Source organism: Hippoglossus hippoglossus, chromosome 14 (genome assembly GCF_009819705.1).
Source record: "Hippoglossus hippoglossus isolate fHipHip1 chromosome 14, fHipHip1.pri, whole genome shotgun sequence".
Classification (NCBI taxonomy): Eukaryota; Metazoa; Chordata; class Actinopteri; order Pleuronectiformes; family Pleuronectidae; genus Hippoglossus; species Hippoglossus hippoglossus.
In genome coordinates this window covers 3,094,420-3,118,439 of record NC_047164.1, presented here as the reverse complement: position 1 = coordinate 3,118,439, position 24,020 = coordinate 3,094,420, and the positions used below count along the sequence as shown (strand labels likewise).

The window sequence follows — 24,020 nt, the reverse complement described above, 5'->3', positions numbered from 1 at the left end:
TTGACTCAGCGCATTCACCAGAAAAAGAAACTCTTCCTTTCGGCTGACTGGCTCCTGATGCACGCTCCGAGTCAAGCTTCAAACGAACGTCGTGTGAAGGACACGAATGTGTGTGTGTGTCATTTCTTTTTTTCCTTTTACATATTCCTGACAGAAAAATGAGCGAAGGCCGAGGAGTTTCAGGTTTTAAAATGTTCAGGGACACTCAGACAGTCAGAGTCTGTATATTTCCTAATCGTATTAAATGCAGCACAACGTTTGTTTTACCAAGAAGCTGTGAATATAAAGAATACGTCCAAATATAAAACTACAGACAACAACAACAAAAAAACTGTGTATGATGCATAGATCAAAAAATAATAATCAATTGATGATATAGGAGAAATTATGTCATCCTGACTTCACTGTGAAATCAGACAATGACGTCATGTTGCTTTGTTTTATCTTTTGCAACCAATAAGATCAGAGACACGATCTCCAGCTTAGATAAACCAATCGTTTGTCACCGTGTCGTATAAATTATGTTTTTAAAAAGTGTTAGCATCGCCCCTATAATACTTTCCATTGTTGTTAGTTTAAAGTTTGTGTTTGTAATACTGACGTTTTGACGTAGGGGTCGGAGAAGCCGTTGGCGTCCATGGCGGCGAGGTGAGCGCAGCGTATGATGCCCACCACCAGGCAGGACTTCACGGTGTTGTACTTGAGAGAAATCATGATGCGTCCTCGCTCCTCCAGGGATTTGTCTTCTGTCTTGTTGACCTGCAGAGAAAGAAACAAGGTTCAGGGATAATAACCATCACCGCGACGTTTCTCATCATCGTCTGATCAGATAAAACAAAGCTCTAATTCCAGAAATGCTATTAATCCTTGTTGACAAGGGAATCGTCACCTGGAAACGTTCTCTCAGTGTCAACCATGAAGTTTTAATTCATTTCTTTTTTAAATCCCAGTATCTCTCGTCCTGTCAAGTATTTGTGAGAGTAGGTCGGTGTCATTAAAAGTCTGAGACGTTACTGTGTGTCCTGAAAATCAGCCCAACACTGATTGGCTGATTGATGTCATCTCCGCTGTAGATGGTGAGTTAATAGCCTCATCCAATTAATTTGCCACGTTCTTTAGAGACAAGATAAACATCTGAAGTGACACATGACCTGTGTGACAAGTGTGTGTGTGTGTGTGTGTGTGTCTGTGTGTGTGCGTGACTTCACTGACTGAGGATCAGACGTTCAGGTCCCGACTGATGAATCCAAACATTCTGCACTGATTGGATGATTCAAATTCAAATTCAACACTAAGTACTCTGTAGTCATTACTACGTTATTACATGATCACTCTGTAGTCATTACTACGTTATTATACCAGCACTCAGTAATCTTTACTACATTATTACATGATCACTCAGTAGTTATTACTACATTAGTCCAGAGTAATCATATTTATTACTACACCATTAAAGGGGACTCAGTATTCAATACCACATTATTTCATAAGTACACAGTACTCATATTTTATGAAAACTCATTACTACATTATTATACAAGTACTCAGTAATCATTCAATCATAAATACTTGTGACGGTACACGGTATTCATTCCTACAAGTTTCCATGACAACATTATTACTGAAGTACTCAGCAGTCATTAGTACACAGTAGCTATTTGCTACTATATTATTACAGAGTACTCTGTAATCATTACAACATTTTTACAGAATACTATTCTATGAGTACCTAGAAGTAATTATTACTTTATTATTACAAACACTATTAGTTCTCAGTGCTCAGTAGTCATTACCACACACACACACACACACACACACACACACACACTGGTGGTCTCAGCCGTCAGTCCCCACATGTGCAGTGGTTTTCGATGGTCGGACCCCATGAGTGTAGTGAAACGAGGTCCCACTCACACACTCAGACTGAGTCAGAATGAAAACAATACGAGAAACGCTGTCGCAGCTGGTAACCAGGCAGAGAAAATTGATTTCTTTTCTTTCTACACAGTTGCAGAACTATTCATGGACTCACACTGACAGTCTGTTCGTTTCATGCATCCTTCTCCTTCAGCTGCACACAAACAGAGCAAAGCTTTCACTCCAGAGGCTCACACATCTGGAACCAGGGATGGACTCGGGGATTTCAGGGCCCAGGGACAAAGAAACTAGTCTGAATTACGACCTTTCACCATCAGAGCCACGTTCACGTCATGTGTTTATACTTGAGGGCAGTGTGATGGAAATGAATCTCAACAAAAAATCCAATCAATGGACTTTTCTAATTTCATTTATATTCATTTATATCCAGTTATATCCAGTTATGTGTGAGGTTTGGTTAAAGTTTTATAAATGTTTCTCACCAGAGTCACGGGTCAACTTTCCTCTTGCCTCCAAGAAATTATGTTTTAAAATAAACTGCAGCAGCAGGAACATTAATCGCAGGCTTGATTATTGTCCATTAGGTTTTCTGTATTAACCCCCCCCCCCCCCCCCACACACACACACACACACAATATTTCCCTTATTTTTCAAAGTGCGGTGAGAGTCTATAAAAACAACCATAAAACCGTTGAATGATGCCGTAATCACTTCAAATGGACGTGGCACTGAGAGACTGGATGGATTTGCAGAAAATGAATATGTTGCTCGGGAACATTTCATACACAAATTAACTCCTATCTTCATTATGTTAATAGAAAATGTAATATGGTTGCAATTAGGATTCTGCAGAATGTGTTTGCTCGGGGACAGAGTTGCACACGGAGGTGGAGGACGTGGACGTCGGGGGGGAAACAGAGTAAATGACAGAGATCAGAGTTTGGATCTCGAGTCCCGGGTTCAGGCACTTTTATCTTGATCCTAGTTTTAATGAAACCGCGTGTTGGTTCGAAATTGTCGCCTAGAAAGACGAATTGATCAGGCGATTGAATAGTTGAGGGAATTAAACGGTTGCTCATCGACTGCAGCTTCTCCATCCATCCAGCCAGGTTTCCTGCTGTGTATTATCTGTAGCAGACGTCCACAGCTCAAGGCGAGCGAAGAGGGAAAAACAAAGAAATGCAAGGGAAAGATAGATTTAACTAATTAACCTTGGCACAATAAATTAAATACCCGTGTGCACCACCCATGTCCCTTAAGTAGCCAAGAGGATAAACACCGGTGTCCATCCACATCAGCGACACCCGATAATCAATCAGTCATCAGTGCTTCTCCTCACACTCTCATTATCGTTGTGCTTTTGTCTCAAAGTTCTCCTCGGAGAAAAACACTCTCTTCAACGTTCGACTTTCCACAGAAAATCAGCTCAGCCCCTTGAGAGCTATTTGAGCTTTTTTTTTTCTATGCCCGGTGACTTAGAAATGCAATTTACCAGCAACACTCCCACAGCTGCTGATTTGGTTAATGTGCAACGGCCTTTCCCACACCTCAGCATTTACTGGCAACCACATATACAGTGCAAGACCATCAGCAGAGCAAATGCACAGAGGCTTAACAACTTCCAGCTTATCGAGGGCTACATGAAAGTGCTCGGACCGGAGGGAAAGTGGGTATTAGCACAGTGAGTTCTTTCAATTTGGTTTGTGCCGTTTCAAAACGATATTCATTAGACTTTTCTCTCTCTCATTTATGACAAAGTGCAAACTACTTCACATTTTATAAAGTTAAACCTCAGAGAGAAGAAAGTCAAATGAGCTTTTTTTTTTTTTTTCACATGTCCATTTACAAAATTATAATACATGGCAAGAAATACTACTTAAGAATCCTTGATTTCTTTTGTAGGGTTAAGCGATAATCCCCAGTCTCCCAGTGGAGGGAAGGAAACATGTCACCACCACTGAACTGTCCAGAACCTCCACATATCTGATCAGCTACTCGACACAAAACCCACAGTTTTTAGAAACCATTGACTGTTTATAAAGACGGACGACATATCTACAATTCGTCCTATTGTACAAAAACATGTACAAAAATATCCTGGATACAAACGCTGCCATCATGTCATCGAATAGCACATTAAAACCAAACTTATCAGAACACACAGAACTACCTAAAGTGACAGAAACCATATTTGAGAAAGAATTTTAGTTTTTAGTTTTGGTCCATGTCTCTTCCACTAACATGGAGGAGGCCCGGTTTATGACCTAAACTTCAGGCAGCCACCAGAGGGCTACCAGGAGGATTTATGTCGCATTCATTGCCTTCGGAATGACGTCAAACCCGATGATTTCCAGTTGCACAGGAACAATGTTTACGTTAGCCAGCTAGCCATTGTTAGCATAACCAGTTCATAATAACGCATTATGCTGCATTTCGCGCATACTAACACTGTAGTAACACGTCCACAGACAGAAATTGGACAGAACTACACATTTAATGACAGAAGTGCTAATAAACAGTAAAAACTTTCCCTACAATTGATACACGGAGCGGCTGTTTGGGATTTTGAAGTCGCGGGTCGAGTCGCTCCGAGGTAGAACGGAACGTGGCGTTAGCTTCAGTTTTGGGGAGCTGCCTTGTCATCTTTATATACAGTCTATAGTCAGTACCATAGAGTTGGTAGAGACCCAAGACGGAGCAAAACGAGAGAGAATATGTAAATATCGGGTTTTATATTCACCAAATATGCAGTTTGGCATAACAAAGTTGGCATAATAATCTCTATAAAGTGATAATATGTGAGTATTCTTCAAGTTATTGCAGAAATTTTGTAAAATGTTGTGCAGCAACTTGTACAACCTTCAACCAGATGGTAAAATAAAACCAAAAACACTTTTTCTCGTTGCAATTGTAATTATGCACCAAAAAAAAGTCCTTCTATCTGTAGTTCATTAACACAACTTAATTATACACCCATGTACATGGCTGGAGAGCTACTTTATATGATTTGATGTGCGGCAAGCTGCTGTTTGAAATAATCACAGGCTGCAAGCTGTTGTCTTCGGCACTAATCACCGACATCCCAAAACATCCTCGACATTCAGAAACAATATGAGAATAATGAAATGAGGAAGGAAAACAGGCAGAAAGAAGCCCCTGCGGACACAGACTTCTGTCTCCTCCAGTGTTCCACAGGCTGTGCAGCCGAGCCCTCAGCAGGATGCTAATCACATATCACCAGAGAAACCGACGCTCTCCGCATGAATCACAGATGACTTTTGCAGGAAGTCTCGCTGGACCTGTGGACTCGTCATCAATTTTCGTGTGACGTGCCAACAACGTGTTTCAGGCGCCGCCTCGGTTTTACTGTCCGGATCGATTTAGGCCCTGTCTCTTCTTCTGCTGTTTATCCGTGTTCAGGACAAACCTCTCTGTTGTCTGTGTCTCGCTGTCGGGCCTTTAACAACATGCACTCTGGGAAGTCTGTGACAAAGCAGGAGGCTGACAGGAATACAAGAGCATCAAGACAGAAAGTGAGCGAGGGAGGAAGTAAGAAACCTCAGGCTGCCTGGGTGGTTACCGGCGTACCTGACAAGTGCCGACGTCTGTAGAGCACTCACTGTCTTTACTTCTATTTCGCACTCACAAAGTTGAACCCAGCTAGCCTTCCTTCACTCACTGTGTACGTTGGCACATAAATGATACCAACAGAAGACAGAAGTTTCCAACGATCACATCATAAATCTCAGATATAAACACATTTCTGCAGCAGCGTGGCGTCGGCTCTTCACAGACTATATAAGGTCTGTCCTCGTTCCCTCCTTCTATTGGTCTCGTTTTCCTTTTTCCATCAATTTGCTCAAACATAAAATCAACTCACATAAGCAAACACCGGACTGCGCAGCACTGTTTACTTTACATTCTCCAGCTAATTGCACCCTTGCCTGGGGGACAACTCGATTAAGATTGGCCAGAGGATGTCCATTAATTGGATTTAATGCACAGTACAACCGGACACCTCTGATGTGACTGTCTGAACATCGCTCTGGATAAATGCAGCAGCAGTGCTAAGTAATTGAATGAGATATACATCACTCCCTCTGCCCGCTCCATTGTTTTCTGAACTCCACAGCGTGGCAACAAAGCAACACAACACAATAATATTCCAAGGGTATTGAATTGGTTCCAGGTATTACTCAGCCCCCGGCTTGGGGGGGGGGTTACCAGGGAATCTGAGTTATTACCAGGAACAAGGTCTGGTAATATCCCCGGAAAAAGGGGAGTTTGGCTTTGACTGGTTCAGGCGGCTGAGCCAGGAATCAAATCACATGTTTGGCTCGACTGCAGCAATGAGGCCAGTCCGACAGTGACTGAGTGACGGAGTTGCACCATCGGTCAGTCAAATGTCAGAGTTAAAGCATCACTGTTTTTATGGTTTACATCTGGTGTCCACACAGCTCTGGAGTTTTCAAACGCCTAAAAGTTGAAGTTTGGAAAAAGCTGCTTGCTCCCTTTTAGTTTGAAATGTCTGAATGGGCAGAAATGGAGACATTTGGGAACGATGGCATGGACTTCTGCGTTTGCTTCCTGATTCCGACTCGACTACCGGTGGTTGCTAACACTCACACTCCAGCTATTATTGAACGTTCAGGTCTGAGTAGAAGACTTTCATTAAGTGCTGCAACTGTCGATTCATTCCATGGTCAACCTCACCACTAAAAGCCGACAAAACACAGTAGAAAACCATGACATGGAGCAAAGGTCCTGTGCCACAACATGACTTAAACTTATTAAAACAATGCGTGGGCAGTTCAGGACGCGAGGCTGTAAATCTGTGTTGTCGGAAGCTGAGACAGCAACGAATCTACCTGCCAACGTCCTGGTCGGGTCGCCGGGATCACCTCTAAACGAACAGTGGGGCTCCGACTGTTCTGCTGATACAAGAGAAGCGGCTGCAGCTTCCGACAAACATGTCCCACACAGAGAGGACGGGAAAAAAACGCAGCTCCGATAATGAGGAGGCAAAATCAGATAAGAGAAGCTGGCCGCGGATTTTTATTTTCAAATAAAACAAGAATAAAAGTCTCCGTTTTAGGCCCCTGGGTGCCGCGATGATTATTACAGCCCCACAATACACACATGCATCACATGGAGCAAACAACACAGGTACAATTCCCCCCCCCCCTCTTTGTTGGCACAGACCAAAAACTGAGGATTCTCCAGATGAATGCTGATGCTGCTGTGTAACTGCTGGATGTGTAAACTGTTTTTTCTGCTGCTACCAAGTGGCTAATAGCTTTTAAATTTAGGTTGCATTCATATGCAGATAGCCATTATGATAGAGAATGGTCATAATGTCGTCTGGACCTAAAACACCACGAACAAGTATCTCTGTTTGTTTTTTGAGTGGAGAAACGTTTGACCCGATACTTGCTGTGCACAGCCGAAGCCCCAGAAATATTGGCTCTTGCCCCCAGCGGCTAATTCATCGTCAAACAATAGCTGAATGGCTCAGAGATTGGTGGGCAAACGGATTTATAATAATTGGACTGGGAAGAATTTCAACTCTCATTAGTTTCCCATTTTTCCTCATCCCTTTACCGTGAATGGACTCATTTAATGGTGGAAGAAAAGATGATGATGAAAAGCTCACTTATAATTATCGTTGGATAACATCTTCTTGGAGCCGTAAGTTTCTGTATTTCACAAGTTTCATTGCTCATTAATGTTTGTGTCCGTCGACCCACGGCCCGAACAAGATTAACATCTTTAATTCCCTAAACTTGAACTGTGATGTGCTCAATATTTTGTGAAAACTCCGCGTTACGAGAACATATCCCCACCATCTGCCCATGAGCAACACCGCTGCTGGAGCTCGGCCTCCACACGGGAGAAAGCAGCGTCCTCTAAACAATTGCCTCGCGTCCACCGTAATGAGCCAAAAATGCCGTCCAGAGCAAGAATTAAAAATGCCATTTTCCAAAATGGCAGCAGGGTGGGTGACAAATTTGTAATCATCTCTGACTGTGAAGCCTTTCATTGTCCAGGCGAGCCGCGGGAGCAGAGAAATGCATCGCACAGAGACACTGATCCAGGATTCGTTGCCAGATGAGGCTCCGGGCTCTCGCACTGCTCAGACCCTGTCGTCGTCCTCTGGTGCCAACGCTGGAGGCTGATCCAGAGTCTGCGCTGGCAGACGCAGCCGTTAGATAGACATGGGTGGGTGGTCACCATGTTAGAAAGGATACAGCTGTCCAGGAACCTCAGGAAAACTAGAACATACAAACACCTCCTCTGATATTCATCGGCCTCATCAACCATCATAGAGTTTCCTCGTCACCCGAGCGGGAGATTTGCCGATTTGTAGATTTGAAATGACGTCAGCAAACAAGCAGAATCTCGGAGGAAAGTCTCCAACATGAAGAATTGAGGAAGCACTTCCCAGTATTAGTATGGGGTATATAATAAAGTGTCTGTAGGTGTGAATGTGAGAATGAATGGTAGTTTGTCTTTGTAAGCTGGTCCTGCGATACGCTGCTGATCTGTTGTACCTCTCGCCCAATGGGATCTGCTCCAGCTCCCCTCAAAGGATACGCTCTACAGATAATAGATGGATGGAGGATTTACTGATTAAAAAGGCCAAAAATGTGGTGGAAATTCAGACTTTTAGCATTTATTTGAATATATTCCAGCCTGCGTGCGACACGTCCGGTCCAAAGACTGACTGTCCAGAACCATCAACGAGGCAGGAGCTGCTCGCTGCTGGACAACAGGATTAAATGGTCTCTGCTCTTTTACCCCCCCAAGCACAGCAAAGCAACATCCTGTGTTGGGGTAAGAACTCCTTATCCGCTGCTTCAGGAGCGAGCGGAGCAGAACGCCTCCCGCCTTCAGCTACGTGACCAGCAACAGTCGAAGCTTCACTTCGCCTCCAAGCGCTTCTGTGTGAAAACAGCCAAACTGTGATGTTTACCCTCCGTCACCAGACATGTGACGGTCGGTCCAGAGTTGCAAAACCAAGCTTCAATGAAACAGAGCAAAAGAGAAAAAGTCCCTGAAAAACCTGTTATTGGTTTAGACTCAGACGTCGCTGCATGTTGCAACAGTCTGAAACCTCCTTTTGTTCTTTATACCCAAATAAAGAGCAATATCAGAATTGAAGAGCAGGTGTTAATGTCACTCCTGCTGTATAGCTGCTATATATACACTGTATTATAGTGTATAAAATGTAGTATTATGCACATAATGCACATATTTGTACATACTTTGTTATTTTTAAATACACACATGCATACATTCTTATTCATAACTGTAACTGTAACAAAACGTTACAAGTATATGCATAAGTGTATTTCTGATTCGAGCAGGTTCTACCTTGAATTTATTGCAATACGCAGTCTGGGTTGTTTTCAACTTCACCGCTGGGTCACTATTGGTGGGCTAATTTAACTCGGCAAAATGTGTTGAATATTCTACAGAAATGTTCATATTAACACAAATATCAGTTTATTCTACAGCAGTTTTCCAACCTTACGACCACAGACAGTACTTTGCTTAACAAATCAAATGATGTACACACGCAATGCTTTTTACGAGGATGTAAGACGAGCCACAGGGGGGGGGGGGGGGCCGGGGATCGAACCGAGCCCGAACTACATCCCGATCCTCAGCCGTCCTATTCACTAGGTCTGAATAAAGTGTTAAACCAGCAGCTGGTTTACACAACAACTACACAACTCCCTGTAACTAACCCAGATAGAGATATGACCCAATGTGCTCAACCTCGTGTCGGGTCGATAAGATAAACCAGCTCTTCACGGTGAAAGTTCAGCCACACACATCTTGTAATCTCCTGTCTGAGGTTTTCTCCGTGTGAAAACACTTCAACACTGCTTGTGAATTATATATCAAATGTGAAACGGTGAAAAGTACAAACTGCTTTATGGTCTGGTTATGATTTCATCCAAAGAAAAGAATCAGGGCTGAGACTGTGACTGATTCACTCTCCAATCACTGTCTGACAAACCACAAGCAGCACACACATTTCAAATATGGTCGTTTTCAAAGCGTGCACTTAAATTAAATAAGCCCTGACGAGACCAAGGCGTGGACTGGCGAAGGCACAGTTTCATACCAGTTCTGCTCGAGCATATTTTGTGTTTTCTGATATTTCACACTCCCACGTGGAGAACAAAGCATACGAGCAGAGCACCGGGAATGTGTCTCTCCAGAAAACTGGAGGCAGCGGCTGCGTACTCCAGGAAACTGGATGGTCCAGGATTGCACCGTGTGATTCTTTTCAAAGCACAGAGTGTGTAGGCACGTTGATATTCAATTACAGTTCGATGACTCTTCACTCCCATGCTCTCAAAACGCATAATCCACTCCTGCTTCAGAGGCGAGGGTTCAAAACCCAGCGCGCCGCTGGATACTGTCGTTACCTCGTTCAGTTAAACAGACACCGTGCCCGGTTGTGACGGACGGCGTCTTCAGCATCATGTGTACAGAACCTGTTTATCTTCTGTTGAGCAGCACAAGGTTTCATGTTGCTACTGTCAAAATGATGTAATGGAATTTTATTGTTAATTATACCGACGGTGCAGCATATTTCCTCCATTTCATCTCTTCAATGACGGTTCTGACATGAAGCTGTGACGCTGAAGAATAAATTAAGAGTTATAGGTTGGAAAAATGGAGAAATGTGGTCGTAAACATATTTAATATTTGATATTTATACGATTTTAAAACAAAAGACAAGTCAAACAAGCAGTTGGGTTAATTTGCTTTGTTAGAAAATGTCAGTACAATGACAATAAATATCTGTAATGCTGATCATATTATGGATAATTTCATTTACATGAAGGTGGAAAGATTAGAAGTATGATTTATTTTGTTTATCTGATAATAACAGGTACACAGGAAGGTCATTGAGAAAAACAACTCTATCATTTTAAATTCATATGGTATTATGAAAATAAATCAATTAAATAAAACTCAATTAACATTTTATTGGGTATATATTAAAATAGTGTAATGATTGTGCTATATAATATAATAAGACAATATAATATAATATATTTTTAACATAATATAATGTATAGTGTAGTGCCATATATATATTGTATACTATAGTGTTGGATAGTATAATATGGTATATTGTGTAGTATTGTGTAGTATAATACAGTATAGTATATAGTATACTATACTGATATGTGCCATGTATAGTAAAGTGCTTTCCAGTACAGAGAGGAATATGTCGTTAAGATAAAATTGATTTAATATAATAAATGTTTCAGGGATTATATAATTATATACATTTGTAAAACCACAGTTTGATTATGCAGTTTGAAAACCTAAAACCCTTCAGTGTGTGTGTGCGGCCCAGTGGACTTACAGGTAACTGCTTCTCCAGGCAGTTGTTGAAATTTTTGATTTGGTTGGGCTTCAGCTTCTTGAGAGGGATTCTCGTTTCCCCGATGAACTCGTTGTGGCGGAATTTGTCCTCATCACACACCGAAATCCTGAGAGGAGGAGGAGAAGAACAGAGTGAGAGGAGGAGGAGGAGAACAGAGTGAGAGGAGGAGGAGGAGGAGAACAGAGTGAGAGGAGGAGGACGAATAAATGAAGCGTGGCTGGGGTTAAGGTCTCTGTCGCTGAGAGGAGGCTTTACAACTGAAAAATACTGTCATTTTCCACCTGGAGCTCATCATCCTCCATCGCAGCGACTCACTTATCAGCACATTCTCCACACCGAGGAAGAAAACCCCCCAGTACTTCTGCACAGAGGGAGTTTATAATAATTTTGTCAGAGTCGTTCAATCAAAAACTGATTGAATAATTAAGCTTTATGAAGCAATCAGCCGTGTAAGAGACCTAAAGATGCTGAAATGAGAAACTTCTACCCGAACAAACAGTCTCATGCTGTGCTCAGCTTATTTACCTAATTACTCCGTGCATGACGGCGTCCTTTGTAAACATCGCACTATATTCATCAGTTTATTTTTCAATCAATAAAAAAAAAACACATATTCATTTAAACTCCGAACCACTGAGAACAAATGGACATGCAGTGCACTGGTGTTAGGTTTTACTTTCCAGACAGGAGATCTATATTCATCTCCCACATTTCATTACATTTATAATGAAAGTCAATTATCGGCGGCGGCGGCGCTCTCTGCGGACGCTCTGTATGTTTTCACTAAACGCCGACAGCGGCCCGGGAGCGAGGAGCCGCGGCCCTGACATGACATGACTCACACTCGTCACCACGTCACACTCAACCCCCCCGAACACCGTTTGTTTCATGTGGTTTTTTTGCTGCATAATGAAGGTCGTCACATGAAAGAGAAACATGCAGCCAACAAAATGTTTAATCAGTGAATCAGATCACGTCTAAACTTTAAATGCAAACTTAAGATATGACTCATTCCAGTTTATCCCATGTGATTTAGTGTATATGTGTATTTGTGGTTTTTGTATGTGAGTGTTGCAAAGTATTGTTAGATTTTTATCTTGAATTTTAATCGTGGGGTATTTGCTTGTTTTTAATTGGTCGTAGTGTTAATCATGGGTTCATTGTGCAGTTATTTGGACGGTATGAGGCCAAAATGTACGAGATATTAGTGTTAACAGAAGATCAGGGTCGTTTTATTTCATTAAACAGCTACGTGCACATTAACAGTCATTTTAGGACGGGAGGCTGTAACAACAGAAGAGCTGCTCGTGCTCCGACCATCACAACTTGAGTGTGTTTAACAAACGCTGATATTCAGACGCTTCCGATCAACATCAGCATTTAACGTAACGAGATCTGGTCACATGTCAACACACTGATGAAGTCACCAAATCAACGGTGATTCTGAGACATTGAGACGCAGCTCGTTGTTTCCGGCTCATGATCTGTGGGTAAAATGGTTTCAAATAAACACATAAAGAAACTGATGATCAGATTGTAAATAATAATTTTCTTTTTCTAATGACTTGATGAGCACTTGTGCGTTCGCCTGCCGTTGTTCACGCGGGGGTTTGGACGTGCGCGGAGGATGGATGAACATCCAATTTGGCAGCAGAGCTGGAGAGAAACGCTTCAGCTTCTTGAAAAGTTAATTAAACCTCACAACAGAATTGTGTTCGATGATTGTACGAGGCTTCAACACGAGGAGGCTTCATTCACTGTTTCCCACAGACACACACTCCGCACTTCACTCTGCGTCGAGGAGCAAAGTGAGACTTTCAGACATTTAAGGATCGTTTTGTGTTATTGTTGTTGTTGTCAGTTGTGTTGTGTGACGATTCCAAACAAATGACTGGTATTTACTACAAATGGCCCCGACAGCCAATTAGTGCAGTTTTTACCACAGCAACAGTTTTTCTGCACAAACATGAAATAAAACTGTTGGAGTTTAAAATGGTCGTTTTTCTGAAACACGTTTGGATTCATTTATTTCAGAAGAGAAGAAACTTTCATGACTGTAACTTTTTACTGGATTTAAAACTATATCCACAGAAACTACAGCCAAACATGACTTCTCCTTCTTCCCTTCCTTCTTCCCTTCCTTGTCATTTCAACCATCCTTCCCTCTATTCCTTTCTTTCTTTCAATTTCCATATTTGCCTTCGCTCCTCTGCATTCCTGACTTCCATTCCTCTTACTATCAGCACCTCTTATTTTGATTCTTTTATTCTGATCCTCAATTTCTTCCGTCCCCCTAATGTCTTCCTTTGTTTCTTTCATCTACTCCCCCTCCCTCCCTTTTCGTATAACTTTTTGTCTTCCTTTGCTCATCCACTTTCATTTCCTCCCTTTCCGTCTATTGTTCTTATTACCCTCCTTCCTTCCTTCCTTCCTCCACTTTGTTTTGCCACCTATTCTTTATTTCTCTATTTCCCGCTTTCCCCCTTTTCCTTTTAATTACACTTCCTTTCACTTGGTTTCTTATTTTTCCAATTTCTTTCCTTTTTTACTTTCACTCCCACATTTCCTTTCCACTTTTTGTCTTCCCATGCTCTTCCACTTCCATACCTTTAATTTCCTCCCTCCCTCCCTCTCCATACCTGAGTGTTTTGCGGACCATATCCTCGTCGGTGATGCCGTAGTAGGTCAGGGTCTCGCTCCACACGGGGTTGAGTGTGTTGTGCAGGGTCTTGGTCCGAAGTTTATTTGCCTGAAAGACAAACAGAGGAGACGGGTGAAGGCGACGATGGACTGACGCTCGTCTTCCTCTGACCGAATCTCAGAACTCGTCTCTCCGGTGTCACCGTCATTAAGAAGCTGCCAGTTGCACAAACATCAGTGAAAACCTGCGGAGCCTCCGGGCCCTGCAGAGAACGAGTCGATGCGTTGACGTGCGGTGAAACGAATGCAAACACACGCTCACTGCTGCATTTTGAACAGAGCCGAGAGTGACAAGTAAACACTGGACTGCATTTACAGGAATTATCAAAGCAACACAGAGTCCAACGTGTTGACTCCTCTGAAAGTGAGAGATGAGACAGTGGCTCAGTTCAGGCTCAGTCTGTCCACACCTCGTTATCCGATTGATTGATTTCAGAGAGACCTTTAACTTCTCAGTCAGGAAAAATGTAAACAATAAAAGGACCAAATAAACAGAGAATTCAAATGTTAAGTCATTTACAATTTGATATATATAATTTATAACACAACATGCCAGGCAGCATTGATTAAGATTTAATACAAACAAAAACCTTCAGATATTTGTTTACACCTGAAAGTTGGAAACAAGCTTCATTTGTTTGTTCCATTGTTTCCATTTGATCTGATCAGTTCTGGTTTCACGTTGCCTCTGTGACATCAACGTGTTTTTATCATCGTACAAACGTTACATCGTCAGAGGTGAAGACTGCAGCCACTTCTTCTTCTTCTATTCTTTAGTTCTGACTCAACTTCCTGCAATTACAGGTCTAAAAGTTCCAACTATCCTAAAAAGAGTTTTCCCACTGCACACGAAAAGAACCATGGTTCAGTTTGATCTCGTTTTCTGGTGCGTTGGTCTGGACCGTGTTCTGAGGAACCGTTCACACCTGATATCTCGGTTCAGACTAAACTGGAAAGTCTGAAGGAACCACTGGGAGTCACTGGGAGGTTTGATAAGCATCATATCAGTCTGTAGCATTTCCACTGACTTACACCCACAGATGTGTATAAACTGAAAATGACCCGAGACGAGCTGCAGGTTCATCAGAGGAACCTTGTTCTGGGTGAATCCTCTGAGACGCCGAACAGAACGAGACGGTGACGGTGGTTCAGTTGTGTGAGTCGTGGGCGAGGACATGTGAGCCTGATGAATTTAATCAATTAGCTGGTGTGATTATTTTGCAGGTCCGATAGCAGCGTTCCACGTAATAAACATCTGATTGTTTCTGCCTCAATCAGTGGTTGTTTCCCACAGGAAGGATGTTGATCACACACACACACACACAAACACACACACACACACACACACATTCACTAACACACACACACACGAACACACACACACACACACAAACACACACTCACTAACACACACACACACACACACACACTGTGCGCTTTGTATAAAAATGCAAATAACTGATTTTATTCTATAATTTAATTTAACACCTGAATTTGAATCTTGGCTGCATTTCAATTATCATTCATTTATTTTCTTCCTTCCTTCTCTTGTTGGAATAAAATATCTCTGAAACAGAACCTCCATGAACTCCATGATCCTCCATGAACTCCATCAACTCCATGAACTCCAGTCCACATCACCCTCATCCCCTCAAACCCTCAATCTGCCAAGAGGAGCAACTTGGAAATATTAATAATGTTCTGAATATCTCTGCTTTCAGAGTCACAATCACAGCTTTGCAGACGGGATTAAGAAAATAAACTCCCTCGTTTCACTTAGCCATCTATAAAGAAGTGACAGAGAGATGGTAACAAGGTCGAAGTTAAGTAACAACTCTTAACTCGGTCAAGGGAAGCTGCACTTTATAGATCTGAGGACGTGGCACTTAACCTTTGCAGCGTTGATTCATCTTCATGGACCTTCATCCTTATAGACATCTCAAATTGATACATTAGGAAAACACGTAATTTATCTGGTGCCTTCATGACACATAACTTATCAGGTGATATTATAAGAGTATATATAAATCAACCTGGACATTTGTCCGATCAGCTCCAAATGTGAATCAACTGGAGATAAACTCCCAAGTTACACCCACACCAAGTTTGTTCTAAATGTAATCATGTTTTGTTGAGTTATTTTGTACACAGACACACACACACACACACACACACACACACACAGACACACACACGAAAACAATACCAGCTTCCAGCTACGTGTGTGCAGGGTTATTACTAAATAATACAAAGATTAAACACATTTATTCATCATAAATTAACATTTTCCTTAAAATAGGAAAATGTACATATTAATTACACAATAACCTTTTAAATCCCAACTTGTATTTAATGTTTATTTAATTTTAAAGAGAATTTGGCACGAGTAAATGATCAAACATCATTTCTGTGGTGAATATAAAAAGTCCTTCTCTGCAAAGCAGCAGAGAAAACAGACTTAAAAACACACGATTAGTCCTGAAATGTCCCCACAAATAAGTCAAGATGTGACATTTCTCCATTTAAATCCTCCATCACTGTCTGAAGCTTCTTCCTCTTCCTCTTCCTCTTCCTCTACCGACCGTCGTCAGGTTCTAAGTGGATTGTTGGCAGGATGGCGAGAAACACAAGAAGCCATCAGCTGAATTACCGCGGCGTCAGATAAAAGTGACTTGTGGGCAGGGACGTCAATAAATAACAATGAGGCGGGCCGACCTGAAGGTATGGAGCCCAACAAGGGTTTAATTAAAGGGTTGCAAAGCCTTAACTGGTCCAGATCACTGAAACGACAAGACGTCAGAGTGACAGGCGGTCGTTTCTCACTGAGCTGGAGGAGCCAGTGAATTAAGCAGATAAGGAGGGAATCTGCAGCAGCGGGGGGGGGGGGGGAGTTTCCTCTTCTGCAAGTGTGAGCGGCAGTAAAGGTGAAATAACTCGCCACCTCCTCACAGACGGAGGAAGAAGAGCAACTGGTGTCACAAGTCATTTCGGCTGCAAAGGCCAAATAGCTGCGTTTAAACCATTTAGCCATTTCTACATGAACCTGTTGATCTATGTTCCAACTAGATTTTGTTCTAAATGCTCTGACACCTGCAGAACATGAGGAGGGAAGGATTTGTGTAGGGGGGGGGAACCAATGAGCTGCAGGAGCACATCAACGCAGTTTCTGAACTGCGTTGATGCCTTGATGCTACGACTGCAGCTGTAATAACGAGGTTTGACTGTTGGCGGGGATCATAAAAACTTTATGGACCAAGCACGAGGTAGCAGCCGGAGGGAACACGCAGCAAACAGCAAGTTAGAGAGCTCGTTATGTTGTTTTGCGAAGTGTAAAATATGTTTTGGTTTATTATGACGTAGAGACGTCCCAAACTGTTGCCTCTACATAACAATTAGCCTTGAAAACGTTTTCAAAACGTTATAAGTCATGTTCAACCCCTCAAAGAAGATTTTTTTTATTAGATTTGTTAATAAATGTGATATCAAAACAAGCATTAAATAAAGAACAGTCATATAATTTAGTTTACGTTGTAGGTTTTCAGTATAAAAGGTTTACATTTGCTGCAGCTTTTTGTTTTCTCCAGTGTCACCGTCATCCTTTTACAGTATCCAACCTCCGTCAGCAGACGTCACGTTAATGTGGAATAATTACAGGCCTCTCATTGTGTTTGATTGTGGCCTCGGCGGAGACGAAACCTCGATCTGACTTTGCAGCCGAGCGTGAAACTTCACTTCTGATTAGAGCGCGAGCAGAACTTATGACCTCTTTAGTGGGTCTTAATGAGGCTCTTAGACCGAGCCTAATGATTATTTTGAGGGCGAGCGGAGAGAAAATATGAGAGCGGGGGGAAGGTGACGGCATCTTGTTTTACGCCGAGGCCTCCCACTCAGACAGGAGACGAATCCTCGAGGCAACGTGTCCTCACGGAGACTTTTACTGCACTTAGCAATCAAATAAAACATCCACGCCTGCTCTGACACTCTGTAAATTAAAGCTGAAAGGAGCTGGGTGGTGATTAGCACCAGAGCAGGTCACATTAAGAAAAGAAAACACCCTCACATGAATTCAAACCAATCACAGGATGAAGAGGTAGCACTGGTGAAACTCTGAGAGAAGCAAATTATCTTGTCAAAGTAGAGATTCAAATTTGGGCTATGACGGACGGCTGGAGCCGATCCCAGCTGACATCGGACAGAAGGTCGGGTTCACTGACATAAAGAAACAACCGTCCACGCTCAGACTCAGACTCAGAGTCAATTCAGAGACTCCATCGCTGCACGTTTCTGGACCGCGAGAGGAAGTAACCAGGAAAAAAACCATGCACCCACACAAACTACTGAGGAAAATGGTCAATCGATGTTTGTAATAACGCTGGAAAGTCAAAGAAGAGGCAGCGTCCCGCAGGAAATGCATGTTCGTGTTATATGATTCTGCAGGAAGTCCTGTGTCCTTAAGGTGGTGAGGATGACAATTAAAAAAGTGTCTCAGCAGCAGAATTTCATCATATTATCTTCCCATAAAGTTTAGGATTCATTTAAAGTGACTTTCGGCCACGAGACATAATAGTCGTCCCACGTGCTCCTTTTAAAACAAAATGATCGTACCTTTGACATTTGCATGATAATTATCGCCTTTTTACGATAATTTCGCCCTCCGTACGATCAATTACATCAAATTTACCTTTTCAAATTTCATCATTAGTAGTTTTTGACCATATTTTTGGAGCATTTTACTTTTATTGACAAGGTAAATGTTGGAAGTTTTGTGCAAACGTAAAAAGAGACGGAAGACATGCAGCAAAGGATTATAGTTATAATTATAATAATCAGTACAGTAGGATCTTACATCCATGTTCACGCAGGCTTGTTACAATGATGATTACGTGAATTTGGACCATACGTTGTTTTTGTAAAAGTGCACGTGACATACTTGGCACAGCGTCAGAGGAAAGACAGTGATTTCGAAGTGGAGCTTGAATTTACCAACTAACCCTAATCCTGGATTTGTTGGCAGTGTAAAATACTCTTTCTTCAAATCACTGTCAACGTGTTTAATTAAAGCATTTACGCATATTTGTTTTTCCTGGATATGACTCACATGTTATAATTTTCCTAGATTTTAAGCCTCTGGTAGGAAACTTCCAACATTTCCCATCTGGCTCCATTGAGCCACATTCCTCCGGACTGTGGCTCTGCAGCATCTGCTGAAGCTTTTAAAAGACAAATGAACTCATTAACTCAAATTGGCCTTTTTCTTACTTTGTGCATTTTTATTGTCCTTGAGTTGCATGTTTTCCTTTCGCCATCTTTCTGTTGCATATATTTATTGTTTACTACTTTTTTTTTATGGCGTTATTCTATTTACGTGAAACTCTTTGTGACTTCGCCCTGGGAGAGAGGTGCTTTGCAATTGATGGTTCTCGATGATTTCGACACAGATAACCCACGTGGTCAGAATCTACAACCCTCGTTCTGTGCGAAGGTTTTTTATTTTTTCCTTTGACAAATCTGAGATCCTCCCTTTGATCATAAAGAACAGGGTCGCTGTTTTAAATCTCCCTTAAAACCTCACTTTATTGTTTTTTCATTCTTGTTTGTTCACGGAATGAAGAACGTCTTCATCAGTGAGCGTTAGAGCTCAGCGGGGGGGGGGGGGGGGGGGGGGGGGGGGTTATTCTTCTCACACTGGACGGATGTTTTATTGCAGAATGATGACATCATCTTCACTAATCACTAACAATAACATCATGGTTGTTATCGTGAAGGCAACAAACTAATTATCTGTTGAAAAATGAAACAACATTTCCATTTAGAGCAAATGGGGGTGAATCACGCCTCATGTAGTTATGTGTCATTTACGTTTTTTAATGGTTCTATAGAGATTTTTTTACCTCAGGCCAGAACAACTCAGTTTGTGGACATGGTGTTTTCAACAGGTTCTTCTAAGACTCACTTGTTCCTCGTGTTTTCTCATATTAAACAATCATAACCAACTTTTACATTAGTTTTTGGTTAATTCAGGAGCGTGGTCTTTCTTGAGAGCAGGAATTTTAAGTATACACGGGAATCTTAAAGAATATATGAGCGCAAGCAAACAGTTTGAGCACAAGCAGTGGGCCTTCGAGTGCAAGCGTAGGGTGAAAGCATTACAAAGTATGAGCATGAAATCAATACAAATCCACTCTCTTTAATGAAGATAGGTGGAAGCTCATAGTCTTGCAGTTGTTTTTGTTATAAACACTCAGATCTCGCAGGAAGCATCGAATCATGTGTATCAGCCTCAGGGTGAGGAATCTCGCTCTGGACCAAATGTGTTGGACGGATTTTTATCACAGATGATATCAACACTTGGCAGATTTCATCTCTCTAACCGGAGTGATTAAAGCGGGAGGAGCTGTGCAATAAAACAAACGCACAGCAGACAGACTGTTATTTTTATTGGCCTATTCACACTTGTTGTGTGACAATTATTGTGCGACAGTTTCATTGCCGTCATCGGGCCCGGGGCTTCCTCGCTTTCTGAACGGCTAATTGCACATTCTCATGGTATTAATCACGACTCTATCTTTGCACCGTCACTAATTAGTCCATTTTTTTTAAGATGCTGGGAAAACACGTGTCGCGACAAAGCACCGTCTCCGTCTGCACACACGAAGCGGTCAGTAATCTATTCCAGTCAGATATGGAGAGAGTGAGAATGTTATTAACACTGTGTTTTGTACGTCGACTGCTCAATATTGTCTGGCTGTGCACACAGCGGGCCGAGTGGCGTGGCCGACAATAAAGGACGGCATATGCACAGCAGACGTGACGAGTGTTTCCATCTGTCTGCAGAGATGGAGGAGTTTATTCAGAGGGGCAGAGATTGAGAAAAGCCTCGGCCTGTGACCGAGTGATGTGACGAGGACGTTACTGTGCATCTCTCACGTCCTGTTTATTCAAACAACAGCGACAAGTCAAGTTCTGTCTGGATTTTTTAGGGTGAAACCAACAAGTTATCAGCTCTGCAGGGCTCCCTCAGCCATCGTCATGACAACCGGAACATATAGAAAAGAAATGCACCGTTAGTCTCATACACAACATTCTCACTAGTTCTCCAAGTGAATGTCTTGTTTTGTTTGTGTCTCTTGATGATAAATGATCATTGCTCTGATGTCTTCTCCTCATGCGCTACAGTTTCTCAAAACTTCTGCATCATTCGCTTTCAACTGTCTGTTCATCCATCCCTTTGTGCCTCTAGAGAAATATCTTAAAGGAGATATATTCATATTTTGATTTGTGTTATAACACGAAAAGGTTCACATGCTCTAATGTTCAGTGAACACATCACTGTCCTCAGACTGTCCAACGCTGCAGCTCCTCTTTTCAGCCTCTGTCTCGAACACTCAGTTTCCTTTACCACAGACTTTTGGCTTTTGAACTTTGCAGAACATTTAACATCCACAGAAAATGTGTCTCCTGTTTAATTCTACTGACTAACAGCTGGATTCTGTTAATAAACATGGTAATTAGCAACTGGTTTTAAAGACTAAAACGATCTCCGTCCAGACCGTTCACGTGCACTGGTCATGGACGTAAACAGGATGTGGATTCTACTCTGCAGTTGGTTGCATAGTTACAGAAAATACTACGAACTATAGGAACAACAATGGTGACAATTAAAAGCTGGGATTTATTTTCTTGGAGCGACGCATTGTCTTCGCCAGTTGTGGTCGAGTCGTGACTGACAACAACCAAACAGGAAGTGAGTGTTGGTGACTGCACCGTCGTCTCAGTTTGCTCGACAGGTTTGGTGGCATTTCCAGAATTCTCCATTTTAGGAAATCGAAAACTATGGAGTGGTGTGAATATCTGGTGTAAACATCTTCAACCTTTCACACATCTGTCAGACGTAGCTACACACGGAAACTTGATCTGAAGTCAAAGTAAAAGTTCTGCAGACACGGACGATGATCACAAAAGTTCACATCCGAAGAACAAATGAGACGAGTGTGAAAAGCTTTTTTTTTTTAAGAAAGTCAGATGTGAGTCAGGTAGAAGGATAATCACACAGCTTCAGCTCTCACTGAGCTGCTTTTGTGGAATAAACTCATTCACAGGATCTGCATTAGATTTTAATGAAAGGATTAAATTAACCTCGAGGCATCAAATTAAAGAATCCACTGTCTCTTACAAAACAAGCAGTGACTCATCTCGGGCTCCATCTTTACTTCATGTATGTGTGTGTGTCTCTGTATGTGTGTGTCTCTGTATGTGTGTGTGTGTGTGTGAGCAGAGAGCTGTAGTGGCTCTTAAACGACACATCGTACGTTATGTCTCTTCGAGTGCGTCCATTCGCGACATCGAGCCAAAGGATCGCAGCATCGTGGAAAGAGGCAATGTTCTCCCATGTGAAGCACAACATCGGGAAGGTTTTACTGCGGGTCACTCTGCTTAGTGTTGTTCTCATTGACGCAGCGCTGATGCACTGAAATATCCACACTGTGGTCGATTTATTAGCTTTCTTCTCACGAGGGATCGGAGTTAAACAGACTGTGTGTGTTCCTGACACTTAAGACTGCAAAGAAAAGTCCAACAAGGGACTGAAACAGCAGCAGGCAGGAAGCTGAATGGACCGTAGTGCTCATATTTGTTCATAATATTTTGGGAGATGCGTTGATTTGATTTCTTTGGGAGTGAGGAAGATAGGTCATTAGGTTTAATGTTAATTAACATGGTACGTACCTTACTGGCACCGGGCAGCAGGTGCAGCTTGACGTACGGGTCTGAGAGCCCATTGTGGTCCATCGGCTTGAGCCCCTGGAGGAGAAAGAGAGAGAAGCGTTTTATTCATTAGGAATAAGAGAATATTAGGCGTTAATTTGTTAATTGGCTTAATGATTTATCATCTGCAAGAACCATTAACCATCCATCCATGATTTATATGGCTAAATCCGTTGAGGAGCGAATCCCAGCGGACATTGGGCGAGAGGCTGGGAGCAGCCACAGGTCGGCAGCGTAGAGCCAACACACAGAGACACTCACATTCAAACCCACAGGGAATTTAGAGTCAACCACTTTTAACCAAAGAAAATTCAATGTCTAGTAAAAAGTGTTTATTTGTTGGGATGAACCTGATTCGCACATACACCCCGAGTTCGCTGGTTCAACTCCAGAAGGCTCTAAGTGATGAGAGGTTCAGTATGAAGACTGTACGTAAAGATGAATGACAATCTTCTGCAGCGCCTCCTGGTGGCTGTCTGCAGTATCGGCCTCCTCCACGTTAGTGGACGGGACATGAACCAAACTTAAAATTCAAAGTGCCCGTTCTTTCCCCTCAGAGGTGGTTTCTGTCCTTTCAGGTCGTTCTCATCACACTGATGTATGTTCAAGTTCTACTTTGTGCAGTAAGTTTAGTTTGAAGTAGTTGAAACAGGGTCATGACCTCACTGCTGCAGCTCTGTGATCACTGCTGCACAGACTTGGCTTCAAACTACGTCATTAGAGCAAGATGGCAGCAGCCGTATATCTATTTCATTTCAGTACAACAGAAGGAAACAGAGACACGTCGTCCATCTTAATTTACAGCCTCTGGTTCAGTGCAGCACAGAGTAACTCTGACTTTAATAAAGAGGTTTTAACATTTTAATATTCTTTAGAAGAGCAAATCCACAAGGACACAGTGTGCGAAGGTCACGCATACGATGAGCAAATCAAACAAACCGTGTGGGCGCTCGGCGAAACCTCCCAAAGAGATTTGGAGAGAAACGGCGAAGGAAGATTTGAGCCGCTGACGCTGACGGCTTCAGAGCAAACAGGGAATTCAGCCTCGCTTTTAGTTTCATGAGAAAAACTTCGTGAGGTTCAGAAAACATGAATATCACTAAATTTGAATTAGCAAGAATTTCAATTCGTTTGATTAAAACTTGTGATTTAATACTTTTGCTCCTTTGCGTTGAAATGAGTCAGAGGTTCCGGTATCTTCTTATTGGACGGCTCCTTCACGACACGTTTATCTGGTTTAGACCACGCAAATTTCATGAGAATC

The 24,020-nt window shown here is 42.2% G+C and overlaps 1 protein-coding gene across 1 annotated transcript in view; it reads right to left on the bottom strand.

Moving 5' to 3' along the window:
* doc2b (double C2-like domains, beta) overlaps positions 1 to 24,020 on the bottom strand; it is a 95,941-nt gene that overhangs the window by 7,191 nt on the left and 64,730 nt on the right. Inside the window, exons 3-6 of the mRNA XM_034607094.1 lie at positions 22,718 to 22,792; positions 13,933 to 14,042; positions 11,273 to 11,399; positions 602 to 759 (exon numbers count right to left, since the gene is read on the bottom strand). Coding sequence (XP_034462985.1) covers positions 602 to 759; positions 11,273 to 11,399; positions 13,933 to 14,042; positions 22,718 to 22,792 — 470 coding nt within the window. The remainder of the gene's footprint in view (positions 1 to 601; positions 760 to 11,272; positions 11,400 to 13,932; positions 14,043 to 22,717; positions 22,793 to 24,020) is intronic.